General features: G+C 36.2%; 1 protein-coding gene across 3 annotated transcripts; it reads left to right on the top strand.

The window, feature by feature from the left end:
* The first annotated feature begins 162 nt into the window (after window positions 1–162).
* On the top strand, window positions 163–23,327 carry LOC110098045. 3 transcript variants are annotated; one of them, XM_020824763.2, is made up of 16 exons: window positions 163–231; window positions 293–367; window positions 1,301–1,855; window positions 2,098–2,347; window positions 2,908–3,194; window positions 3,457–3,630; window positions 3,936–4,667; window positions 4,798–4,892; window positions 5,012–5,071; window positions 5,357–5,445; window positions 12,513–13,142; window positions 20,253–20,327; window positions 20,540–20,610; window positions 20,800–20,857; window positions 21,950–22,160; window positions 22,323–23,327. In XM_020824763.2, the coding sequence occupies exons 3-16, from the start codon at window positions 1,443–1,445 to the stop codon at window positions 22,991–22,993; spliced, it is 3,816 nt and encodes a 1,271-aa protein (XP_020680422.1). In that variant the 5' UTR covers window positions 163–231; window positions 293–367; window positions 1,301–1,442; the 3' UTR covers window positions 22,994–23,327. The 3 variants fall into 3 exon arrangements, with proteins under 3 accessions (XP_020680422.1, XP_020680414.1, XP_020680429.1); XM_020824755.2 differs by having other exon boundaries at window positions 175–367; XM_020824770.2 differs by lacking the exons at window positions 163–231; window positions 293–367 and having other exon boundaries at window positions 1,691–1,855; window positions 2,193–2,347.

Below are 23,327 nucleotides of genomic sequence, written 5' to 3'. Positions count from 1 at the left end.
AATTTCATTAAAAACCTTTTCGGTAATCATGTAAATATCAGCCTAGAGAAATATTTGTACGAGGACACGTAAATAGCTGATGATTGGATAGGGGTAAAAACTAGTGAGAATTTTTAAATTTTTTTGTTACAAATTAGATCATTTCTTACAAAAATACCCTGAGTCAAGCCTGGCCTACGTAGATCTGGCCGCAATATTTGCTAACAGCTGCCGCCCTTCGCCCTCGACCTCGTATGTATTTTCTCTTCGTAATTATAGTTCCTCAAAGGCCTAACTGGTTTTCTCTTTTTAGGGAAGAAGGATAAAATTTACAAATTTGGGAAGTTTTTTTTTGAAACCCTAGCTTTCTAATCGGGCGTTGATCAAGGTGAGTTCGCTTGTCCGATCACTTTTATCTTATATTTTTGCATCATTGCCTGCAAGCTACTAGCCATAGTCATTCAATTTTAGTCGTGATTTCTCTGGAGGCCGGCGTGATTTGAAGTATTTATCTTACTTGAATGAGTTAATTGTAGGTGTGATTTCGGGTTTTTAGCTTGGATTGGAAATTTATTAGGGTTTCAATTAGTTGTGAAGCTTGTGGCGCTTGTTTGGCTGGTTTGGATTATTGTTAATGATTTTTGGTATTTATTTGATCTGAAATGAATGTTTCGGTTTAGGTTTGTTATGCATAATGCAAGTTGATCAGATAGAGTAGCTATGCAAAGGAATTCATTTTTTTGGTAATGCTACTCTGTGTTTGGCTATTTGTAAACAAAACGGGAATTTATCGGCGTTGAGTTGCAAAATTTCTGTTTCTGGTTAAATTTGTTGCTCAGCTGTGTTTTTTGGTTTTATATTTGGACGAGAATCATGATTTGACAGTTGAGTACATTAAGGGATCCGCTTTCTTAAGCATTATGGTTTGCTTTTAACTATGGAATTGAGTTGCGTAGTTTGTTAGCGTACATTGTTTTTCTTTCATATATTTATCTTTCCATTTTGCTTTTTTTGGGCTAAAAAATGAAAAAAGCTAAGATCAGTTATTTTTTTACTGCATTGCCAAATATGGCAATCTCCATAAGATTTCATGTGTCTTTAAGCTTATTACTGCAAATCCCTAATCAATCAAATACATTCCTTTGCTAGCCAAGTTCTTTTCATTGACCACGTATATTTACAGGAAAAGAAATGAAAGGCAAGTTTGATAGGCTGTGTTATTGTCGTTCAACTACTATTTTATGTTCATTGGTCTAATATGTTTATCAGTGGATTTAGGTTAAATGTAATATTTCACAAATAATCTTGTTTTTTATTGCAGGTTTTGTTGTTTTCCCTATTTACTTGTTGACTTGATCCAAATCCTCTCATGTCCAATGATTACAAGCAACACTCATTGCTACATTGTACTCTCCTCTTTGTCTGGATTCTTAGTAACTTTAAGGCTGCGTTAAGTCTTTGAAATGGCTGCAAACAGCAGATTTGATTATTCTTTGAGTAGCCCTGATGGGCCTACTTATTCCAATGGGCAGCGGGGATCATATTCCGCTGCTACGCTAGAAAAGTTGGGAAGCTTTCGTGAAGGTTCAGATCGTATCCTCTCGTCACCTCCTGGCACATCAAAGGCTAATGCTGCGGCATTCCAAGGAGATATGATTTGCTTACTGCAGTCTCTTGCTTCAGATCTTAAGGTCATTACTACTGATCATCGCTTAAATCGATCAGGAGAGATGAAAAGGGCAGTGACTAATATCTTTGGAACATATGCCAATGATACTTCATCAGTGGCATTCGGCACAAAGCCATTAACTTCTTCCTGTTTGGAGGAGATTAAACGCTTAAAGAATAATCTGCAAGACCATGTTACCAAAGCAAGGTACAGCTCCAGGTTTCATATCATGTAATTTAATTCTTATATGCTGTATTTATTTGAATAAATTTAAAGATACATTTTTCAGTGATTGACGTTTACAATTTCCTTTTTTTGTTTCAATAATTATTTTTAATTTTCTTTGAAATAAAATGGGCTGACAGCGTTTAATCAGGAGAGTTTTATTATTATTTTTAAAATTTATTCAGGTTTTTCTTTTAGTTTAGACAAATGCTTATTCCATGCAGGGATAGGGTTAAAATTTTTGGTGATGCTTCTTCGAAGATTGACAAGTTCTGTCATATTATCTTAAAAAAACGCTCTCGAGTTGACTCCTTTTCAGGCGAGCGATCTACTGGATTAAATCAAGGAAGTATTTCTAAGATTGGGCCTCAGAGTCATCTGTCTGGATGTGTCCTTGAGGTTGGGTCTCAAAGATTAGAAGACAAGGCCAAAATTAGTGTACCCAACAGAAGGATTCGAACTTCTCTTGTTGAGGTATAGCTTTGCTTCTTGATTCTCAGTATTATTGTCTACTTATTTTATGAAACCAGTTACCACTTTATATTTAACTTTTTTTAGATAATGTTTTGCTTAATTTACTCTGTGATCTTCAGCTATTGTTTAAGAAATTATTATGAATGCTTAAACTTGATTTACATGTGAACTAAAGTCAGTCTTTCTTCTCTACAGTCTTTGCTCCATTCTAGTATCATCAAGCATCACCATTTACTAGGTTTAATATCAATAATACACGCTTTAGTTATAACACTGTTCAATTCTTTCTTTCCTTTTTTGCTATATTTTTTGCTATTGTCAATATTTGTGGTTATGTTGACCATTAATGATAAATTTTCTCTCATAGTGTTTCACACCAAGAGTATCATAACGTGTAACATTCCAAGTTTATAACTTTCACAACAACCACCCTTGGTTAAAGAGATGGATTATGTATGGAACAATGGGTATCTTCATTATTTTTTGTTTGTTTGTGGTTTCTTGGTAAGTGTCGATAGAGGGCTTATCTGCTTGTTTGATTTATTTTGATGGATGTACAGGCTAATGGAACTTCCAGAACCTCTGGGCCTCTGGAGAGGGATAAAGACATTTTAAAATCAACAAATGGCAGTGCAGCTCAGGGGGATGAGAGTGATCGAGGATTTTCAACGGTTGTAGATGGTTGGGAAAGGTCAAGGATGAAGAAAAAACGCTCAGTAATTAAATCAGATGTTTCAGCAAGTTCTGGCCTTGTTAAATCTCAATTTGATCGGGAAACTAAACGAGTAATGCAGCAAAAGCTTGGCAGTGATGTTCGACCAAAACTTAATTATTCACATAGCTTCAGGTACAGTATTCTGATTGTTCAGCTCTTTGGCCTCTTCACAATTGTCACCTCAGTATTTGTTGTCTTAGGCTTTGTTTGAAATGGTTTTTTTACTGCTTCTTAAAGCAGCTTTTTAGTACACAGGTTTTAATTTTTATACTAAAAAGGTGCTTCAGGAAGGAAGCAGTTGGAAAGCCGTCCCAAACGGAGCCTTAGTTGCACATTTCTGTTTTTTTACTTCAGTATGACTTGGCAGGAGTGTTAATTAAGTGCAGTTTTTCAGGTCAGCATCCAATACTAATACAACCCTTGCTGGAAAGATAGATTCAAGTGCTCAACAAAATGCTACCAGCGTACGTTCAAGGAATGAACAAAATCACGTTTCAGTCCCTAATGACAGAAGAGATGCTCGATTTTGTCCTGATACTGAAAGCCCCTCTCTGAGAGTTATTAGCAAGTAAGACATTTTCTTAGAGTACATTTTTTTTTACGAGCTATATTAGATAGTAATTATGGGTTATATGTCCTTCCTAGTATTTGAAGCAACAGATAATTCCAAAAGGAATAATTAATAATGTTTTCCTTGTTTGTTAGGGCTAGTTTGCCATTTTTCTAATTACCATGTGTTTTTACTGTGATTAATTCTGAGAAACTGCTATTCTTTCCTTCTTTGTCCTGAAGTTTGATTTTATATCACTTAACATTTTTTGTTGCTGCTTCATTTGTCTCTGAAATCATTTTCTTACTGCCATCGGTATTCAGGCTTAACAGCCGAGAAGATACTTGTGTTGCAAGTACCACATTGCCAAAATTTGGATCTGCTCGAGGACCGCGCTCCAATTCGGGTTCACTGTCCAAAACTTCTCCTAACATCCATCGAGTGGTGGGAAATCCTGAGGACATGGAGCCGCCTCAAACTCTTGGTGTTGTCAATAGGAAAAGATCAGCTTCTATAAGGTCCTCATCACCTCCTGTAGGCCAGTGGGCTGTACAAAGGCCACAAAAAATGTCCCGTTCTTCGAGAAGGTCGAGTTTGTCCCCTCTTATTTCAAGCCATGATGAGTTGTCTATATCAGAGACTGCAGAAGATGCATTGATCAATCATGATGATTTGGCGGGGACAAGACGTGAATCTTCGAATGCTTCCCAGCATAATAAAATGAGAGGGGATAATTTTGCACCAGCTTCGTTGTCAGAAAGTGAAGAATCCGGTGTGCAAGAAAACAAGCTTAAAGATAAGGTTAAGAAACGCATGGATATAAAAGGTAAACCTGTTCAAGCTGTTCAGAAGTTTACAAATCTTATCATGCCATCAAGGAAGAATGGGATGGCTGTTGAAGAAGATTGCGGGGATGTTGATCGTAGGCAAGGGAGAATAAGGCGAGGATTTGCTCCTGTAAGGTCTGGTATGCCTGCAGCTATTGAAAAACTTAGTGATGTTGTCACTACAAAACAGCAGAGGAGTGCTAGACATGGATCGGAGAGAGTTGAAAGGTGATTAGTTATCTCGTCTAGTATCAGCAATGATTACTTTCTCAACTATCAATTTAAACTAATTAAATAATTAATTTCAACTTGCAATGGAGCCTTTTCTAATTATATTTATCTTATTTATTTTATTCAGTAAACCAGGTCGTCCGCCTATTAAGAAGTTGTCTGAACGAAAGAGTTATGCACGACCGAGGCAATTGATAAGCAGTTCATCAATGGAGTTTTCTGGTACTTTGTTATATCGTAGGACAAATTAATGTTGTCATAGAGCTTACTCTAATTGAACAAATTCGTCAAACTTTTAATTTTTGTTTCCTTTTTTATGTGTTTGCGTTGCCTTCTGTCAGATGAAGTTGCTGATGATCATGAAGAGCTTGTGGCTGCTGCAACTGCTGCCCTTGATACTGGTATTACTTCTCTCATATAACTAAGTTTTTCTTTATATTTTGGGATAAAATACCACCAATCAATCTAAAACATGAGGCTTTGCTTGCCACAGTAGTTTCCTCTTGTTTGAGGTCGCACATTTAATCACTGAAACATCTTATCTGCCAAATTAATGCAAGGCTGTGCAAGAATGACCCTCCCAAAGCCCCACAATTGGTGGGAAACTTGTCCTTGGGTATCATGGTCTTTTTTTTGCCATTTTTATTAACAAAGACATCTTTTTTATTTGCATATTTGTTGATCAGGACGGATATGTTTCGGTTCATTCTGGAACCAGGTAGAACCTGTCTTTAGTTTTGTTTCCACGGAAGACACAACTTTCTTGCGTGAACAGGTAATAATTGGAATATATGCTTGCTACCACTTTATTATACTTGTATTTGTGCATTTGAAATTTGGGCTTGTTGAGGGGAGAAATTATGTGATCTTATTTGCTAACAATAATGCCTATTTGTAGCATTTAAGATGAATACAATAGACATAAATTAAATGAGAAAATAAAGGTAAGTAATGGAGAATCAATATAAATCTTCCCAAATTATATGCTCTACTTTTATAATGATTTTCTAAAATTCCTAATTCCTATTATGCTAACACTCATTCTCAAGATAGAGCGTATATATTTATTAGCTTCAACTTGTTATATAAGCAAAATAATGAGAGAAGACCAATAGTTTTGGGCAAGATATCCGTCACTTATTTTGAATTGGAAATATGAGCAACAATCTTGATAGAAAGCATAACATTCGGGATGAAATGACTATCAAAACATAGATGAATTTGGTCCTTTCGTGAATAGCTAGATTATTGACAAGGTATATGGCTACATGATCGTTAATAATGTAGAGCCATAGGCTCAATTATTGAAAAACTGAATTCTTTTAACATCTTGACCTACATCATTTGGCATATAGAATGAGCCATGTCTCTATGTTATGTTTTAGCAATATACCTAACTACAACAATTTGATTCCAACACTTAAAAGGAATCTATATTAACTCCTAAAAAATACTATATATAGAATTTTACTTTCTATAATCAACAGTTCTAGCATATCCAATGTCGGTGAATGTTAAAATATTATACTACTCAAGCTGAGTGTACGACTAACCTTTTCCAAGAGTTATTTATTTATTTATTTGAGAATATGAAGAACAACATATCAATGGTATGTTTGTGTTGCACTAGTTCATAAACATCACAATGAAATCCTATGTTATTAATTTTTTTGAATAACAAAGAAAATATTAGCTGACCCCATGTAGTGAGATAAAGGCTTAATATTGTTATTTTTGTTGTAACAAAGAAAATATGATTTTGAGAATAATAACTGATAAGTGGCCAAGGTGTATGTGATGAAGCTTGATTATCTTTTTATTGGACTTTAGGGTTAATGAGAGAAGAAATAATACTAAAGTTGTATAAATTTTTTTGATTAATTAATTCCTTATGGTGGTTTAGACCATCCCTTTTTTTAGCAAGCTTAATCATCCTCTTCACGTCTTGGTCCTGAAAGACACAATATAAAGGATAAAATACAATAATGTATTTAGAATATTTAATTAGCTTTTGAATGAATATTTGATTGGTAAAAGGCACAACAACAAAAACAATATGAAGCCTTTATCCCACTACGTGGGTACATGTATCATTTTTCTCCATTATGTCCTATTAAGAATCAAATTTTTTCTTAAATCTAATAAAGAAAGGCCATTTCTAATATTTTTTAACTAAGTCTTTTTAGGTCTACCTCTGTCTTTCTTAATATAAGTCAAATCTAATACATCTATTCTCCTAATCGGGTCATTGGAAGGCTGCAGTTTTATGTGACCAAACCATCTAAGGCGACTCTTTCTAATCTTATCTCCACTAGAGCTACTCTAACCTTTTCATGTATATGCTCATTTTGTATCCTATCTCTAAGAGTAAAGCCACTCATTCACCTTAACACCCTTATCTATGCAATATTTAATATTATGCTTCTCTTTTAGTGGCCAACATTTTGCACTATAAAGCATTGTGGGTCTCACCGCCATCTTATAGAATTTTCTCTTAAGTTTAAGGGGGACTTTTCTATCACACAACAAACCTGATGCATTCCTCTACTTCAATCATCCAACTTGAATTATGCTAATAATATCCTCATCTATTTCACCATCACTCTGAATAATGAACCCATGATATCTAAAATGTGTATTATAATTAATGACTTGATCGCCCAAAGTCACAATTCCCCGGCTATATCCATTACTACTAAAATTACACTCAATATATTCAGTTTTAGATCTACTCAAATGAAAATGTTCAGACTCTAAGGTTGACCTTCATAATTCAAGTTTGCCTTCAACTCCCTCTCTAGTCTTATCAACAAGAAGAATATCATCATTGTTTAGGCACATTGAAAATATATTTGAGTATGAGGGATTTGTTTATTAAAATATCTCCTTGATTAGCCACTATGGTAAGGGATTTATTGATCATGATTATTTTCTTATTATTAGGATTAGGTGCATATGAAACAAAATTTAGGAGAGGAGTTAGTCGTATGATATATATCTTCTGAATCAATGATCCAAGAGTTAGAAATGGAGATCTCTATGTCTTTAAAGATATGAAAAGATGTGGTTATACTTGAGAATGCTCGAGCACAATTACTTTATATAGATGTTCTTTTAGGTTTTACTTGCATGCATTTTTTGTCTTTATGTGTCTTGTAAATGACACAGTTTCTTTTTCCTTTTAAGAACATGTGAACGGATCATGGCTATTTATAATAGCTCTTTCATTCATTGGCTTATTGAATGGATGTTTTGTTACTCTCTTTTTTTATTTAGAATGCATTTCCTCAATTCTTAGAGTACTTGAGATCAAGGTATTTGAGTATTGTTATTTTTGTCCACAGAGAGGGAAAATTGTAGTTAACAAAAAATAAAAGAAATGCAACAATGCAGTAATGTAGGCTGTAACAATGAGTCTAATTTGCATCAATGCAACGAGGAATGCTGCAACATGGAAAATTTCTACAAATATTGTTTTTTTTCCTGCTCAATATTCGTCTATTTCATATCAAGACAAGAAGAGAATTATTTATTAAATTTAAATTATTAAAATATGTTAAAAATGACAATATCTAACTAATAAAAAAGTTTCTAGATAATAAATATTTGAATCAAATTCTAACACTAATATTTTTGAGAAGTAATTCATCTCAAGCCCATTTATCTTACACCCTAGTGTTTCAAACCCATTTTTCTTTCACCCAAACATTAGTCCTTGCGGCTGAGATCTTGCCATCTATTTGGAAATATTAAATTTGTTTTACCAATTAGATGTATTTTTTGTTGAATGATTAAAGTATCCGTTATTAACATATGTTACAACAACAACAACAACAATAATATAAAACCTTTATCCCACTACGTGGGTTTAGCCACATGAATCATTTTTCTCCATTGTGCCCGTTAAGAGTCAAATTCTCATTTAAATCTAATAAAAAATGCAATTTGTAATACTTTCTAGCAAGTCTTTTTGGGTCTACCTCTACCTTTCTTAACATAGGCCAAATCTAATACATCTACTTTCCTAATCGGGTCATTGAAAGGCCAATGTATTATGTGACCAAACCATCGAAGGCGAGTCTCTCTAATCTTATTTTTCACTGGGGGTACTCCAACCTTTTCATGTATATACTCATTTCACATTTTATCTCTAAGAAAGCCATTCATCCACCTGAATATCCTCATCTCTACAACACTTAATTTTATGCTTCTTTTAATAGCCAATATTCGGATAAGAAATACTTGAGTTCGCAAGTAACCCTAAGGTAATACTTGAGTTCGCAAGCAAACCTAACCCAAATCGGCGAACAAACAGCAGCCAAATGGCTGTCCACAGGAGAAAAACAGCAGAAATCTGCTGTTTACAGCAGAAAAATAGCACTTGTCCGGAAAAATATGAGAGAAAACTCAAAGAAAAGCTTGTATTTCACTAGTAGATGAATAAAAAACAGCAAGATACAATTGATCCTTAATTCGAGAGGAGGATCGATCTCTCCCAAATCTCTAGACGCCGCTAGAGCCCAAAAAAACCTAAATATAAGAGATCAAATTTCAGCCAAATTCAAGATGATCAAACCCTCCCAAAACAAAGTATTTAATGCATACAAATCAAAAGGAATTCCCTAAAAAATCCCTACATTCAATTTCCCTCCTAGAAACCATTCAAAAACCTTCCTAAATGAGCTCCCGTGGAACGTGCGGGCGTGCGACTAACGGAAGAGGTAGAGACGTTCCGCCCGTTCTCCGCCTGGGCCGGTCCCGCGTGGACCAGCTGAACCGGTCCAATGGACCGGTCTAATAATACTCCCCTCCCAAAGATCCACCTTGTCCGCAAGGTGGAAAGATGACACCCTCCATTCCTTCTTCATCACAAACGATAAGAACCTGAAAAGTTCGGTCCTTACACCTGTGCCTCGGCATATATCTCTCGTCACATCTGAAACAAAGTCCATTTGCCCTCTTCTCCTGTAATTCTGTCTCTGTGAGCTTCTTGAAGTTGTCCCCAGGTCTTCCTCCTGCGGTCTTTTCCTTCGAAGTCCCTCGAAGAGTATCCGGTGTCGGCTCCTTGGATTTCAATAAAATGGTGGTCATCCTGTACGAGCCTCATGAGCTGTCGCCTCCCGTCTCTCCCTCCAGGTGTCTCTGATCTTCTACCAATTGAGCTAGCTCCATAGCCTCTCCCAAGTCACGAGGCCTCTTTACTCTAACCGCTGCTCGGATCTCTGGTGTCAATCCCTTCATAAAGTTTCCCTCTAGCACTGTCTCAGAAAGGTGGTCCAATCGGCTACCAAGGTACTCGAATCTCTCCCGGTATTTCGTCATTGAACCCTCCTATGTCAAGGCAAAGAACTGCTCGTAGAAGTCTCCTCCTCTGCCAGTTCAGAAACGCTCTACCAAGCAATCCTTAAACTCTCTCCAACTTCGTATGGGTCGTCACATGTCCCTCCTCTGATACTAAGACAAAGCCTTCCCTTCTAAACATAGGCCTGTCGCCGTCAATCTCTCCTTCTCTGTCAGCCCATTGACGACGAAATATCTTTCTACCTTGTAGATCCACCCGTGTGCATCCTCCCCCTCAAAGATTGTCATATTCACTTTCCTCACCCTTGGGTTACACCCATTTCCCCTAAATCCTCCATAACCTCCCATTCCTCGAAGCAGACACGATCTTCCCTCCGGCGATCATACCCAAACCATACATCAAAATTCCCTCTTCTTCTTTCAAAATCAGCACCATGGCGATCGAAATCATCTCCTCGCCTTACAAATTCAGCACCCCTTCTTGCATAGCCAATGCTCATCTCCTCCCTAGAAAGTGGTTCTAGAGGCGGCATTCCGTCTTCTCCCTCCAGGATCTCCACTTCTGGCTTTTTCCTTCCCCTAGACGTGTTAGGGTTCTCATCTCTTCCATGGCCTCCTGTAGTTTCCTTTGCTTCTGATATCACCGGTTTGGTTTTGGCTTCAAGCAATTTCTTCAATAAGTCTTCCATTACGGCAAACTTTTCCTCCATCTTTTTATTGACGGATGCAATCTGACTTTGAAAATAAGCCATCTTTTCCTCAAAATATGCTTTGAGTTGCCCAAGTTCTCCCTCCAAAATTTCCACTTTTCTTCCGGCCATTGGTTCCCCTTCGATCGACGTGCTTTGATACCAATTTGATAGGAAATACTTGAGTTCGCAAGTAACCCTAAGGTAATACTTGAGTTCGCAAGCAAACCTAACCCAAATCGGCGAACAAACAGCAGCCAAATGGCTGTCCACAGCAGGAAAACAGCACTTGTCCGGGAAAATCTGAGAGAAAACTCAAAGGAAAGCTTGTATTTCACTAGTAGATGAATAAAAAACAGCAAGATACAATTGATCCTCAATTCGAGAGGAGGATCGATCTCTCCCAAATCTCTAGACGCCGCTAGAGCCCAAAGAAACCTAAATATAGAGATATCAAATTTCAGACAAATTCAAGATGATCAAACCCTCCCAAAACAAAGTATTTAATGCATACAAATCAAAAGGAATTCCCTAAACAATCCCTACATTCAATTTCCCTCCTAGAAACCATTCAAAAACCTTCCTAAATGAGCTCCCGTGGAACGTGCGGGCATGCGGCTGACGTAAGAGGCGGAGACGTTCCGCCCGTTCTCCGCCTGGGCCGGTCCCGCGTGGATCGGCTGGACCGGTCTAACATATTCCGCTCCATAAAATATTGCAGGTCTCATCACCATTTTACAAAAAATTTCCCTTAAGTTTGAGGGGTACTTTTCTATCACAAAACTAGCCTGATGCATCCCTCGACTTCAATCATCCAACTTTAATTCTACTAAAAATAATATCCTCGTCTATTCCACCATCTTTTTGAACAATAGACCCGAGATATCCAAAACGTGTACTCTTTTTAATGACTTGATTGCCCAAAGTCACAATCCCACCACTAGATCTATTCCTGCTAAAATTACACTCCATGCATTCGGCTTTAAATTTATTCAAATGAAAACTTTTATACTCTACGGTTGACCTCCATAATTCAAGTTTTCATTTAACTCCCACTAGTCTTATCAACAAGAAGAATATCATTAGCAAAAAGCATACACAAGGGTATGTATATCTTCTTGCAAATGTCTAGTTAGAACATCCATGACTAAAGCAAAAAGATATGGGATTAAAGCTGATCATTGATGTAATCCTACTAAAAGAGGAAAATACTTGATCGAATCACCTTGTGTTTGAATTCACGTAATAGCTCTTGCATACGTTATCCTTCATGACTTGAATATAGCCATTATTAACTCCTTTCTTTTCTAGTATTCTCCAAAGCACTTTTCTTGGAACTTTATCATATGTTTTCTCTAAATCAATAAATATCATATGTAGATCTCCTTATTCTCTCTATATTTCTCCACCAAACCTCTCAATAAATGTGTTGCTTCCATCGTAGACCTACCCAACATGAATCCAAATTGATTTTGAAAAACAATAGTATCACGTCGTAACCTATGCTCAATAACTCTCTCCCATAGTTTTAATGCATGAAGCATTAACTTAATCCCTTTATAATTTGCACATTATTGTGCATCACCTTTATTCTTAAAAAGAGAAACCAACATACTGCTTTTACCCTTATATGACATCTTTCACGTCTTCAAAATAATATTCAAATCTTTCTTTTGGGATTTTATATTTTGCCAAACCTCTTTGAGCTTTATAATATCTGGCAAATATTTTTTGAGAGGTGCATGATAATTACACCTTTTTAATTAACCTTTTGCTTTCTTAAATTGGAGACATTTTGTACTTTTTATAGCTGTGAATTGATATGACGTTCTTTTGTTTTTTTGTTTTTCAGATTGATAAGGAACATGTTGTAATGCCATCAGCAGCAGTTGTTGCCAACAGGTGCGAAAGCAATGCCTTCTCTAATGGAGTTAACTTTTATGGATGTGAGAGAGAAACAGTATTTACCAAGCAGACAACGAAATCAGACCATCTTCTAGAACAATTTATGCCGCAGTGCGTGTCATACTCTGGAATTTCGATTTGTCAGGCACTTATTTCTGCTATAATTGAAGAAGATGACATGGATAATCTTTACAACACCGGTGATTGCGCGGAAGCATATTCATGTAATGATTTATATGCCGCACGTTTTGAGCTTGACAAAGACTTGGAAACAAAAGGTTTGAACTTGCATCTGCTGGAAGACTGCCAAACCACTGGAAGAAATTTAGATTATTATAAAGTTGATCCTAATCGGAGATTCCATGATGAAATTTCACGGGAGAGTTTGGGAACAAATGGAATACCTGAAACAGTTAATAGACCATTATCAAGTCCTCACCAAGCCTTGAATCAATTGGCACCAAATCAGACAACGCCATTTAGCACATATTGTTCTGAATTTCTATACAACCAGATGAGCTTCAATGACAGACTTATTCTAGAGCTGAGTGAAATTGGGCTTTACCCAGAACCTGTGGTACGTTTGTTTTTTGATTTCTATGACAGACAACTATATCTTTGATGATTATTTTTGCTTCATGTTATAGATTTTACTTCTGTTCTAGTTGCTATTTGATGGTGGCCAGCTTATGCATAATACTGTACTTATTCTTGACAACTATCTTAGATGACTTGAAATTCCTTCTTTTGTTGATGAACGAAATAACAAAGTACAAACTAACTGTTAATAAACTACTAACACTGTACTACTAAACTGTTAATTACCTGATAATAAATTGACAATAAAATTGATTACGTATGCTAGAATAGCACTAACAATAATGTAGTTTAAAAGAAATAACATAAATAAATAAAAAGAAAAATTTCGAATTGATGTTTGGATTAATTCCCATGGCTACAAATTACTTCACGTCAAACAGTGGCAATGATAATATTCTCTAAGTACACATCATGTCCATATGTTATATACTTATATATAATCAATTAATGCATGGTGCATTTAATGAGCTAGAGGAGAATGCGATTTTTAAGGAGCAACAGTGATGCAAGTATGAAAACTAATTGATGTAGGATGGGGTATGGGGGTGGGGGAAATTTGAAGTTTGAATTAATTAATTCTCATAACGGGATATCCAATTAGAGAATTAATTAATGGAGGGAAATTGATTGTAGAGGGAATATGGAAAGGGGATGGGCCGGCCATAAGTGGAGAGAATTAATTGGGATTTGATTTAAAGACTTTCGTTTAGGAATTCATTCAAAATTCAAAATTGAATTGAATAAATAATATCAAAGCTTCCCAAATGAGATTGTATGGAAAAAGGAAAGTAGACTCCAATCAAGAGCAAGAGGGGGGAAAGGGCGGCGGGTAGGAAGGGGCCGGCTATGGGAAGAGGGAAAGGGGCTAGGTGGATTAATTGTGTGGGCAAGCAATTACTGCGATTAAGGAATTAAATTTGAATTTAATTTCATATTTAAAGAGAATTAAGGAGGTTTCATAAATTAGGCTTAAGGAATAGGAAATAAAATTTTGAAATTTAAATAATTTTGAATTCAAAATTAAAACTTTCCTAACCTATGCTTGGATGTTTTAGGAATGTAATTAGGTGGCAATTTGAATTGGAAATCAAGGTTGGGAAGTTATGGTGGCCGGCGGCTAAGGATGGCTGGTGGACTTGGGTTCAATGGGGGAAGGGCTAGTGGTGGAGCTAAAGGCTGGTTGGGTGGAAGTAGGGAGAGGATGGAGAAGGCGAATAGGAACAACAAGAAGGAACAAAAAACAAAGAAACAAAAAGATAAAAGATAAAACCGCGAGCCTTGAACTCTTCCGAAGACTGAAGGGTGATACGTTGCCCTTCTCCAAGGGACTTCAAACCACGAGCCCAGACCCATCATGCGGCTGATGAAAACTCTGATTCCTTCCCATAGGAATCTCACTAACGCGCTCCCAAAAGAACACAAGTGCAGAACACAAATTTTTATTATAATTCCATCATGCATAATACAAGAGAAGGAGCCTGTATATATAGGCCTCAAAAGAAACTAAAAGACAAATTTGCCCATTGAGCTTACATAAGACAAGACTCGTAAATAAAACAGGTAAAAAAGGAAAATTGCAAAATTAAATTAAAATACAATTAATAAACTAAAATAAAACAGAGTGATCTCGGCCATCGATCTTCGACTCTTCCTTTGAATATCGTCCACTGTCGGATGTCCGCATCACTAATACTCATTGGAAACACCAACTGTGCATGTTGAGACAAGACATAAATCTTTTGAGTTTTGATCTTTGCCTCAGTTGTTTTCATTTCTTCATATATTTTTTTTTGTGTAAACATAAATATGTTGATACTGTTTAGAATGGGTTGCATTCTCTAAAATTTGAGTTATTTTGGTTTAGTTCCATGTGTTGGTTTGAGGGTTTGAGCGGGTCCAGTCACCGGTTTCTTGCTTATGTTATTGATTTTTGGTTATTGTGAGCACTGTTCCTTTAAGTCATATCTCTGCTTGATAGCAGGTAGTTATTGCATTCTTACTGATCTGTAACCTTTTAGTTTCTTATTTGGGAGGTATTAATGGCGCCTACTTTGTTTCCACTTACTTTGCTTCTTGAAACTCGTGGCTGTTTGAATTGTTTTTGGAAGTTGGTTTCATCCTGGTACTGCAGTTCGTCATGATTTTCCTATTATGACTGAAGGTTGGGTCTTCTGATTCGTCATACTGGGTGATTCCCATATTTGCTTGCTGGCAATTTTTTTCTCAATTGATGAAAAAGCTCATATTCCTTTAAATCCTATATCTGCATTATAGTTGGGCTTTGACATTCCTTCTATATTTGACTGCAATGTAGTTGGGCCGTAGCTTTCCTTCTATAGTTTTAAAAGTGATTGAATGCAAGATTGACATATCCGAAACTTGTTTTGATTCGTGTGTTGCTGTTTTTTCCTATTTTATGAATGAAAACTTGCTACTTTTTGAGGTTTTAGGCAAGATTATGATAGACTACCAATTGTGTTCAAATTTTGATTATAAATGTTTTTAGGTTTGTAGAAATCAATCAACTGCTTGCTAAAATTCTTGTCTCTCAAATTTGTGTGTGCTGGTTAGATGTTAATTTTTCAATTACGGTGCAAGTCTTCTTGATAAATTTCGGTGTAAGCTTCTTGTACCAATGTGAGATTGTGATCTTCAATTTGTTGACTTTATCATTGTTTCCTTTTCATCTATGTATTTTGCTATTGGTTTTGTGTTTGGAATTAGAATTTGATGAAGTTTGCTATAACCTAGCTTTTCTTTTGCAATGTGAATCGTTATCACAGTACTTATTCTTGATTTCAAATTTTATTAAAAAATATAGACTTTGGATGTCTTGAAATTATTTTTTCTGCTGCAAGTGTGTTTGTTTTCTATTTTTTCATTTAATGATATGAAATTTTGCATTAACTTTTGTGAACTTTGATCATTTATGCATTCTTTTATTATCAATACCTAGGTTAGAATCAGTAAACCCTAAAATCTTAAGATGTCCAGTATCAAAATTGGGATCTGAGTTTATGATTTTATCATGATGTCAATTAGAATACATTAATTTGGTTTATAAAAAAAATTAATAAATGATACAATTTAAATGTAGTAAGTTATGTTATGGTTCTAAATAAATACAACATAAATATCATGTGGTTGAAAATTACATTCTTTCATTTGATGTGCGATATAACCTTGGGGAACTTTTAGAGTGGATCAATAATTTGGAAACCCGAAAAAGTCATTCTCATTTATTTTGATGTACTGTGCAAGTGAAATAAAATTAATATGGGTTGGCATGAAAAAAAAGAAAAAAAAAAAGAGAGTAATAGTTGCTCTTTGATGAATGTAGGGACCAATTGCATAATCAATTTAAGAGTTCTAAACGGAGCGATTTTAATATATTTATATATTATGCAAGGTTTGCTTTTAGCTGCACATGGTTTACTTATAGATCATTTTTTACCACTAGTTATTTTGTTGAAGGTCTTAGGCTAGGGATTATGAATGAACTAGGTTACCATTTACAAAAAATATTCTAGGAGAATTTATGTAGATATTTGGATGTTGAAGCATATTATGATTATTCTTAAATGGATTAGGCATGTTAAAAAAACAATGAAAAAAATAAAGCAATGATATTAAAACAACTAAAGTAAACATCAAAACTCAGGAGGTTGATGTGCTCGTCTAAATGCGTAGGATTTATGCTTTCAAACACTATAGTATTTTTAGATTTGCATCACTTCTCTTAAAAGTGTTTCGTGTCTTTGATCGAGTAAGAAATTTATTCCTGCTATAAATAAATGACTTAGATATCCCTTATTTATAGATAGAAAAAATAGCATGGTGCTAACAAATTTAATGACTAATTATAATAATCCTAAAAAGATAATGAAATTTAAAACCATAAATAACTCAAATATCAATGGCATCATAAAAATTATAGTTTATGTCCACGTCATAATTTGTATGGGCTAGTTATTTAAATTGCTTCATGTTATGCTAGTTTCATTACTTAAACATTATGTACTATTTAAGGAAGCATGTGATAGGAAGTGCTCGTAGAAATCCACTAATCCTTGGATGAAATTTAGTTTTAGCCGCTTCAAACACAATCCCCAAGAAGAATTAAGAGGAATAATCAAAGAAAAACCTTTTTAATTGATGATATAAGGGCAAAAACAAACAAGATATAATGGATTTTCAATTAGAGAGGAAGATCCAGCTCTCCCAAATCCCTAGGCACCGACTAGAGCCCAAACACCCTAAAAATAATCTAATTTCAACAAATAACACATAACCATAACCCTAGGGAAATAACCTATTTAAAATAAACATTAATGATGTAAATCTCAAAATAGCCCATCCTTTGAATTTTCCCTCCTAACCAATCCTTAATTTCATTCTTCAAATGGATGCTGGACCTCATCCCAAAGGGGGGTCGGAGTTTGAGGCAGAATAGGTTTGCCTCCTGTAAACAAGAGCCAGTCCCTCCTAGACCAACTGGACTGGTCGCTTCTGGACCTGTCTAACAATTCCCCCTCCTAAAGAGCCACATTGTTCGCAAGGTGGAAATATGGCTCCCTCCTCAATTTTCTCGTCATCATAAATGGTGAGAACCTGAAGAGTTTGGTCATTACATTTGTGCCCTGATGTATACTGCTCATCACATCTGATTATCTAAAACATCACCCTCTTCTCCTGTAACTCTATTTCTATGAACTTCTTGAAGTTTTTCTCAGGTCTCCCTCCTGCAGTCTTCTCCATTGGGGTCTCCTTAAGAGTACCCAATGTCGGCTCCTTTGATGTCAAAAAGGTGGCGGTCATCCTATACCAACCTCCTGAGTTGCTGCCTCCAGCCCCTCTCTTCAGGTGGCTCTGATCCTCTACTAACCAGGCTACCTCCATAGTCTCTTCCAAATCACGAGGCCTCATCACTCTAACTGTCACCCGAATATTTGGTTTGAGCACTTTCACAAAGTCTCCATTACGGTCTTCAGAAGCCGATCCAGTCGGCTGGCCAGGTGCTCAAACTGCTCATGGTACTCCGCTACTGTCCCTTCCTGTGTCAGGGCGAAGAGATGTTCATAGAAGTCTCCTCCGCTGGTTCGGAAACTTTCCAACATACAGTCCTTAAAATCCCTCCAAATCCGTATAGGTCGTCTCATATCCCTTCACTGGTACCATGCCAATTCTTTCCCCTCCAAGCACATCTCGGTCGCGGTTAGTCTCTCCTCCTCCATTAACCTATTGACGGTAAAGTAACTTTTCATCCTGTATATCCACCCATGTGCATCCTCTCCCTCAAAAATAGGCATCTTCAACTTCCTTACCCTCGGATCTCCTCCATTCCCCATGTTTCCTCCTTAATTTTCCATTCCCCATAGGGGTGATTACCCCCAAGTTTCTCAATAATCCCTTCTACGCTCATACCCAATGTTTTCGTCAAATTCACATTCTTCTTTCAAATTCAACACCTGTTGGATCATAATCAATCATCCTCCTTTCAAATTCAGCCCCTCTTCTTACAAATTCACTACTCCTTCATTTATAATCAGCCCCTCCTTTCAAATTTTGCTTCTCTCTTCTCAAATTCAGCACCCCTTTGTTCGTGTTCTACCCCCTCACGCCTCTCCCGATGCCCTTTACCTGACTCCTCTCTAGTAATAGACTCTAGGGGAGGCATTATCTTTTCTCTATCCAAAATCTCCACCTCTTGAGCTTCCCTTTGCCTTATCTGATTAGGGTTTTCCCCACTTCCTTGGAGGTCGGCGGCTTCCCTCGCCTTTGACGACACCCTTTTGGGTTGGCCCTCAAGCAACTTCTTCAACATTTCGTCCATGATGGAAAATTTCCCATAGATTTTCTCATGAAAGGCTGAAATTTGACTTTTGAAATCTGAAAATTAAGTTTGGAGATCCGAAATTTCAGATTTCAATTGTCCGATCTCCCGTTCCAACACTTCTACCTTTCTTCCGGCCATGGGTACCTGAATCTAGGCTCCAAACAACAAAAACGTCTAAAAAATAGCGGATCTGGTTTTCAAACAACAAAAAATTATCAATACGAAGGGGCAAAACGCAACATAAATCAGCAATGAAGTCTTTTTTTTCCCGCCAAGACAAAGCTTTGAAACCAATTTGATAGGAAGTCCTCGTAGAAATATGCTATTCCTTTGCTGACATTTAATTTCAGCAGCCCAAACAAAATCCCCAAGAAGAATTAAGAAGAATAATCAAAGAAAACCCCTTTTAAATGATGCTATGTTGAAGAAAACAAATAAGATACAATGGATCTTCAGTTGGAGAGGAAGATCCGACTCTCCCAAATCTCTAGCTGGCCTAAGAACAATCTAGTTTTAGCAAATAACACATAACCCTATCCTAGGGAAACAACCTACTTAAAACAAACAATTATGTAAATCCCAAAACAGCCTTTCCTTTGAATTTTCCCTCCTAACCAAGCCTTAATTTGCTCCTTCAAATGGCTGCTGAACCCCACCCCAAAGGGGGGCGGGAGTTTGAGGCAGAATGGGTCCGCCTATTATAAATAGGGGTTAGTCCCTCCTAGTCCGATCTAACAACATGTAATGCAACAAATACATTCCTTTGGCATAAAGCTTTTGATAAAATTTTAGGATGACTAATGTCAAATGGATTCCATTTTATGATGGTTTATGGTTACATATTTTCATTTTTGTTGTCTGCGCCTGTTTCATTATGACTACAAATTTGTTATTCTCTTACTCTCTTATGGCAGATTATTATGTTTATGGCATTTGTTGCCCAACATTTGGTGCTCTGTTCCTTTTCTTGCTAGCTCAATTTATAAGCACAAAGATTTCAATAGCCGATTATGTATTGTGTGGCTGAATACATCTCACATAAATCAGACTTTTAATGCAATTTTAAGATTGAAGTGGATACATCTATAATCTAATGGAATAAATTAAAAATTAAGTTTTGTTGGGAAAATATGAGCGTAATGGATCACAACCTTTTTAAATATGCTTCATATTCATGTTAAACTTTGGTTTTGTGCTCTTGGTAGTAAACTTTTGTAGATTGTTAATACTGCACTTGCTTTCTCATTTTAGCCTGATTTGACTTATGGAGAAGGGGAAGATATCACTAAAGGCATCCACATACTAGAGGAGAAGCTCCATGAGCAGGTATGTATTTCAGTGTACAGCAGTTCTTTTTATTATCATTCAAATTTCTTCTTCCATCATCTTTTTTATTTGTTAATCTAGTTGATTTTTTTATGTATCGCATTTGTGTGTGAGACGCACTTTGCCTACTAATTCAGTTGGAAAAAAAATTATAACATTCCCTGATGTATAATTCTCATTATGTATACTTATAACATTTTGATATTTAACAGGCTTCTAATCGGAAAAACCTGCTCCGTAAGCTAGAGAAGGGTGTTATGGATGCCAATGAACTTCAACAGAGGTAGGCTTTCCTATGTGCTGATCATTGTCTTCATCCCTTATTTGAGATGAACATGTTTTACTAAATTTAAATACTCTAGACTTTATATCTTCTTATCAATTGTTCTCAGTGCGCAATATTTTTTTTACACATTTTGTAACTCTTCTCCAATGTATTGCAACTTACACTTTCTTCTTTTTCTGACTTCAGGAATTTAGAGCGTTTGGCAATGGATTGTCTTGTACTGATGGCATATGACAGATATATGGTAAAAAAAATTTCTTCATCATATATCTATTTCAGTAGTTCTGCTGTACTGATTTATATTCAATTTATTGTGAAAAGTTGATAGATAATTTCATTGGCACATTCACTTACAATAGTTTACTTAATTTATCTTTCCTAGTCATTTATGGTTCTACACGGTTGAAAGCATATTTCCAAATTTGCTCAAGATTTGTATTCATCTCATAATTTTCTCCATCACGGCCTTCATCCATCATAGGGAAACTCTTTGCTTAATATTATGGAACATTTCATTTCTTGAGATATTTTTTACCAAATTCAAACTTCTTGGAGATTAAATGAGAGGTATCCAACGATTAGGAATTTTATATAAAATGCTGGTAATGGTTTCCCCTTTTTATGTGTGGCTCTGGTCTCTGGACATGAAAATATTGACATAGTTATGACCTCTTTCAGAAAAATCCGTGCTTTGTATGTTGTTCGTATTGCTTTTCTCAAAACTTGTGTGGTTGCTATACTTTTGAGTTTTATTCTCCCTTTCACTTCTCTTGAGAAGATGTGACTACTCATTGCCTAAACAGAGTTACCTTCATATTTTGCTCAACATCTGTCTCTATCCAACCGCACAACTCCTTTCGAGCTATTCCACAATCCCCGCAAATGAAAATAAAAGTGCCACCTGATCTATTTTCAGGGAACTTCACGGATATCCTGCACCTGGATTTCTATGTTAAGTCGTTTTCGCTGTATTTGTCTTGAGGAGAGGTATATAGATTGTGCTGTACATCATCAGATGATATAGAGATATATTCTTCTTGTGTTATTACATTTCACGTGTCAGGAGTAAGATATGATATCATGATTTATATCCTCATTTCCTTCTCAGAAAACTTCAATGTTTCATTCCTGTTTCCCTACCTGTTCTGAAATATGCACTTTGGATGCCCTTTTAATTCAGAAAAAGGTAGTCTTTTTCTTGGAATTGACATCATTTTTCTATGATCTACTAAACAAAGAGGCTATTTAGCTGATTTTATATTGGGAATGAGGATTATGCTATTGTTCACTGATAATATAGTTATTTTTTTTATTTATTTGTTGCTTTGGCAAGCAGTCTTGCTGGGGTCCTAGTGCTTCTGGAAGCAAGAATGTGAACAAATTTGCAAAACATGCTGCCCTGGCTTTCATCAAACGAACATTAACAAGATGTAAGAAGTTTGAAGAAACGGGTATTAGTTGCTTTCATGAGCCTGTTTTCAGGGACATCTTCCTTTCTGCATCTTCTCATAGTGGCCATTTGAACGTTACAGACCTTCCTGCTGATGGTGAGCCTTCTTTTTTGTTTTCACATAATTTGGCAGTTCTACAATCTTTTTCTGTTTTGAAACTGTTGGAATAGTTTGTTTTTATAGCTTTAGGGAATATGATTTGTGCAACTTTTAGTAGAATGATAACGCTGAACTTTACCAATCACATCCCATTTACAGCCTCACAGATTGCCAGAGGGGTGGATGCTCATGCTAAATCTTCCAATGCTGCACCATCAATAAATCCTCCTATAGAACATCCATTCAGCAACGAAGAAACCTGGTCAAATCACATTAAAAAGAAGGAAGTGTTGCTTGATGATGTTGTTGGCAATACATCTGGTCCTTCGTCGCGAACTTCACCAGGTCTTGGAAGTTCTTTAGCGAGCGGCGCAAAAGGAAAGCGAAGCGAGAGAGACCGGGACGGTAAGGGATACAACAGAGACTCAGCCTTCAAGAATTCCACCGCCAAGATCGGTAGGCCTTCGACGTCCATCTCGAAGGGGGAAAGGAAGAACAAAACAAAGCCAAAGGTCAAGACAACACAATTATCTGCTTCAGTCAATGTTCTTCATAGCAAGACTCCTGATATATCAGGCAGAGCAGGATCAGGAACTAGTAGAGATGTTAAGCAGAAAGAGGATTTGAACTTGAAATCAGCCAATGAAAATGATCCTATTGACTTGAGTCACCTTCAAATTCCTGATATGGATGTTGTTGATTTTGGTGGTCAAGGTCAAGATATTGCTTCATGGTTAAATTTTGAGGAAGAAGGAACACATGATCAGGAAGATTTCATGGGGCTTGAAATTCCTATGGATGATCTCTCTGAAGTTCACATAATGATATGAGATTCAGGAAAGCTTGTACAGTTTCTGTTCAATAGGCAGTTCCTTAACCATACTGGCACTGGCAGCTTAAAAACCTGTGAGTTGTCTATAGATTCTTTTAGGGTCCCTTAAATGGCCTACTTAACAGTGACAAGGACTTTTCTTTTGACCTTTTAGCTTTCTTTCATCCATACCATAGATGGATCTTGACTGTAAATATCTTTTGATCTTTTGTAAAGGCAGGCCTTAATAGCCCAAGCTTTGTTTATCCTGCTTTTGACATCTACATAGCAGGCTGCTTTGCCAATTGTATATACATTTATATCTTAATAAAAGTGCCATTTCCCTTTTATTA

This window comes from Dendrobium catenatum, unplaced genomic scaffold (genome assembly GCF_001605985.2).
Source record: "Dendrobium catenatum unplaced genomic scaffold, ASM160598v2 fragScaff_scaffold_231, whole genome shotgun sequence".
Lineage (NCBI taxonomy): Eukaryota > Viridiplantae > Streptophyta > Magnoliopsida > Asparagales > Orchidaceae > Dendrobium > Dendrobium catenatum.
This window is presented reverse-complemented; position numbering and strand designations above follow the sequence as displayed.

Coding starts and splice junctions, on each gene's coding strand:
- LOC110098045 (XM_020824763.2), top strand. CDS start 1,443: ATGGCTGCAAACAGCAGATTTGATTATTCTTTGAGTAGCCCTGATGGG. Junction 1,856..2,097: donor GACCATGTTACCAAAGCAAG/GTACAGCTCCAG, acceptor TATTCCATGCAG/GGATAGGGTTAAAATTTTTG. Junction 20,611..20,799: donor GCCAATGAACTTCAACAGAG/GTAGGCTTTCCT, acceptor TTCTGACTTCAG/GAATTTAGAGCGTTTGGCAA.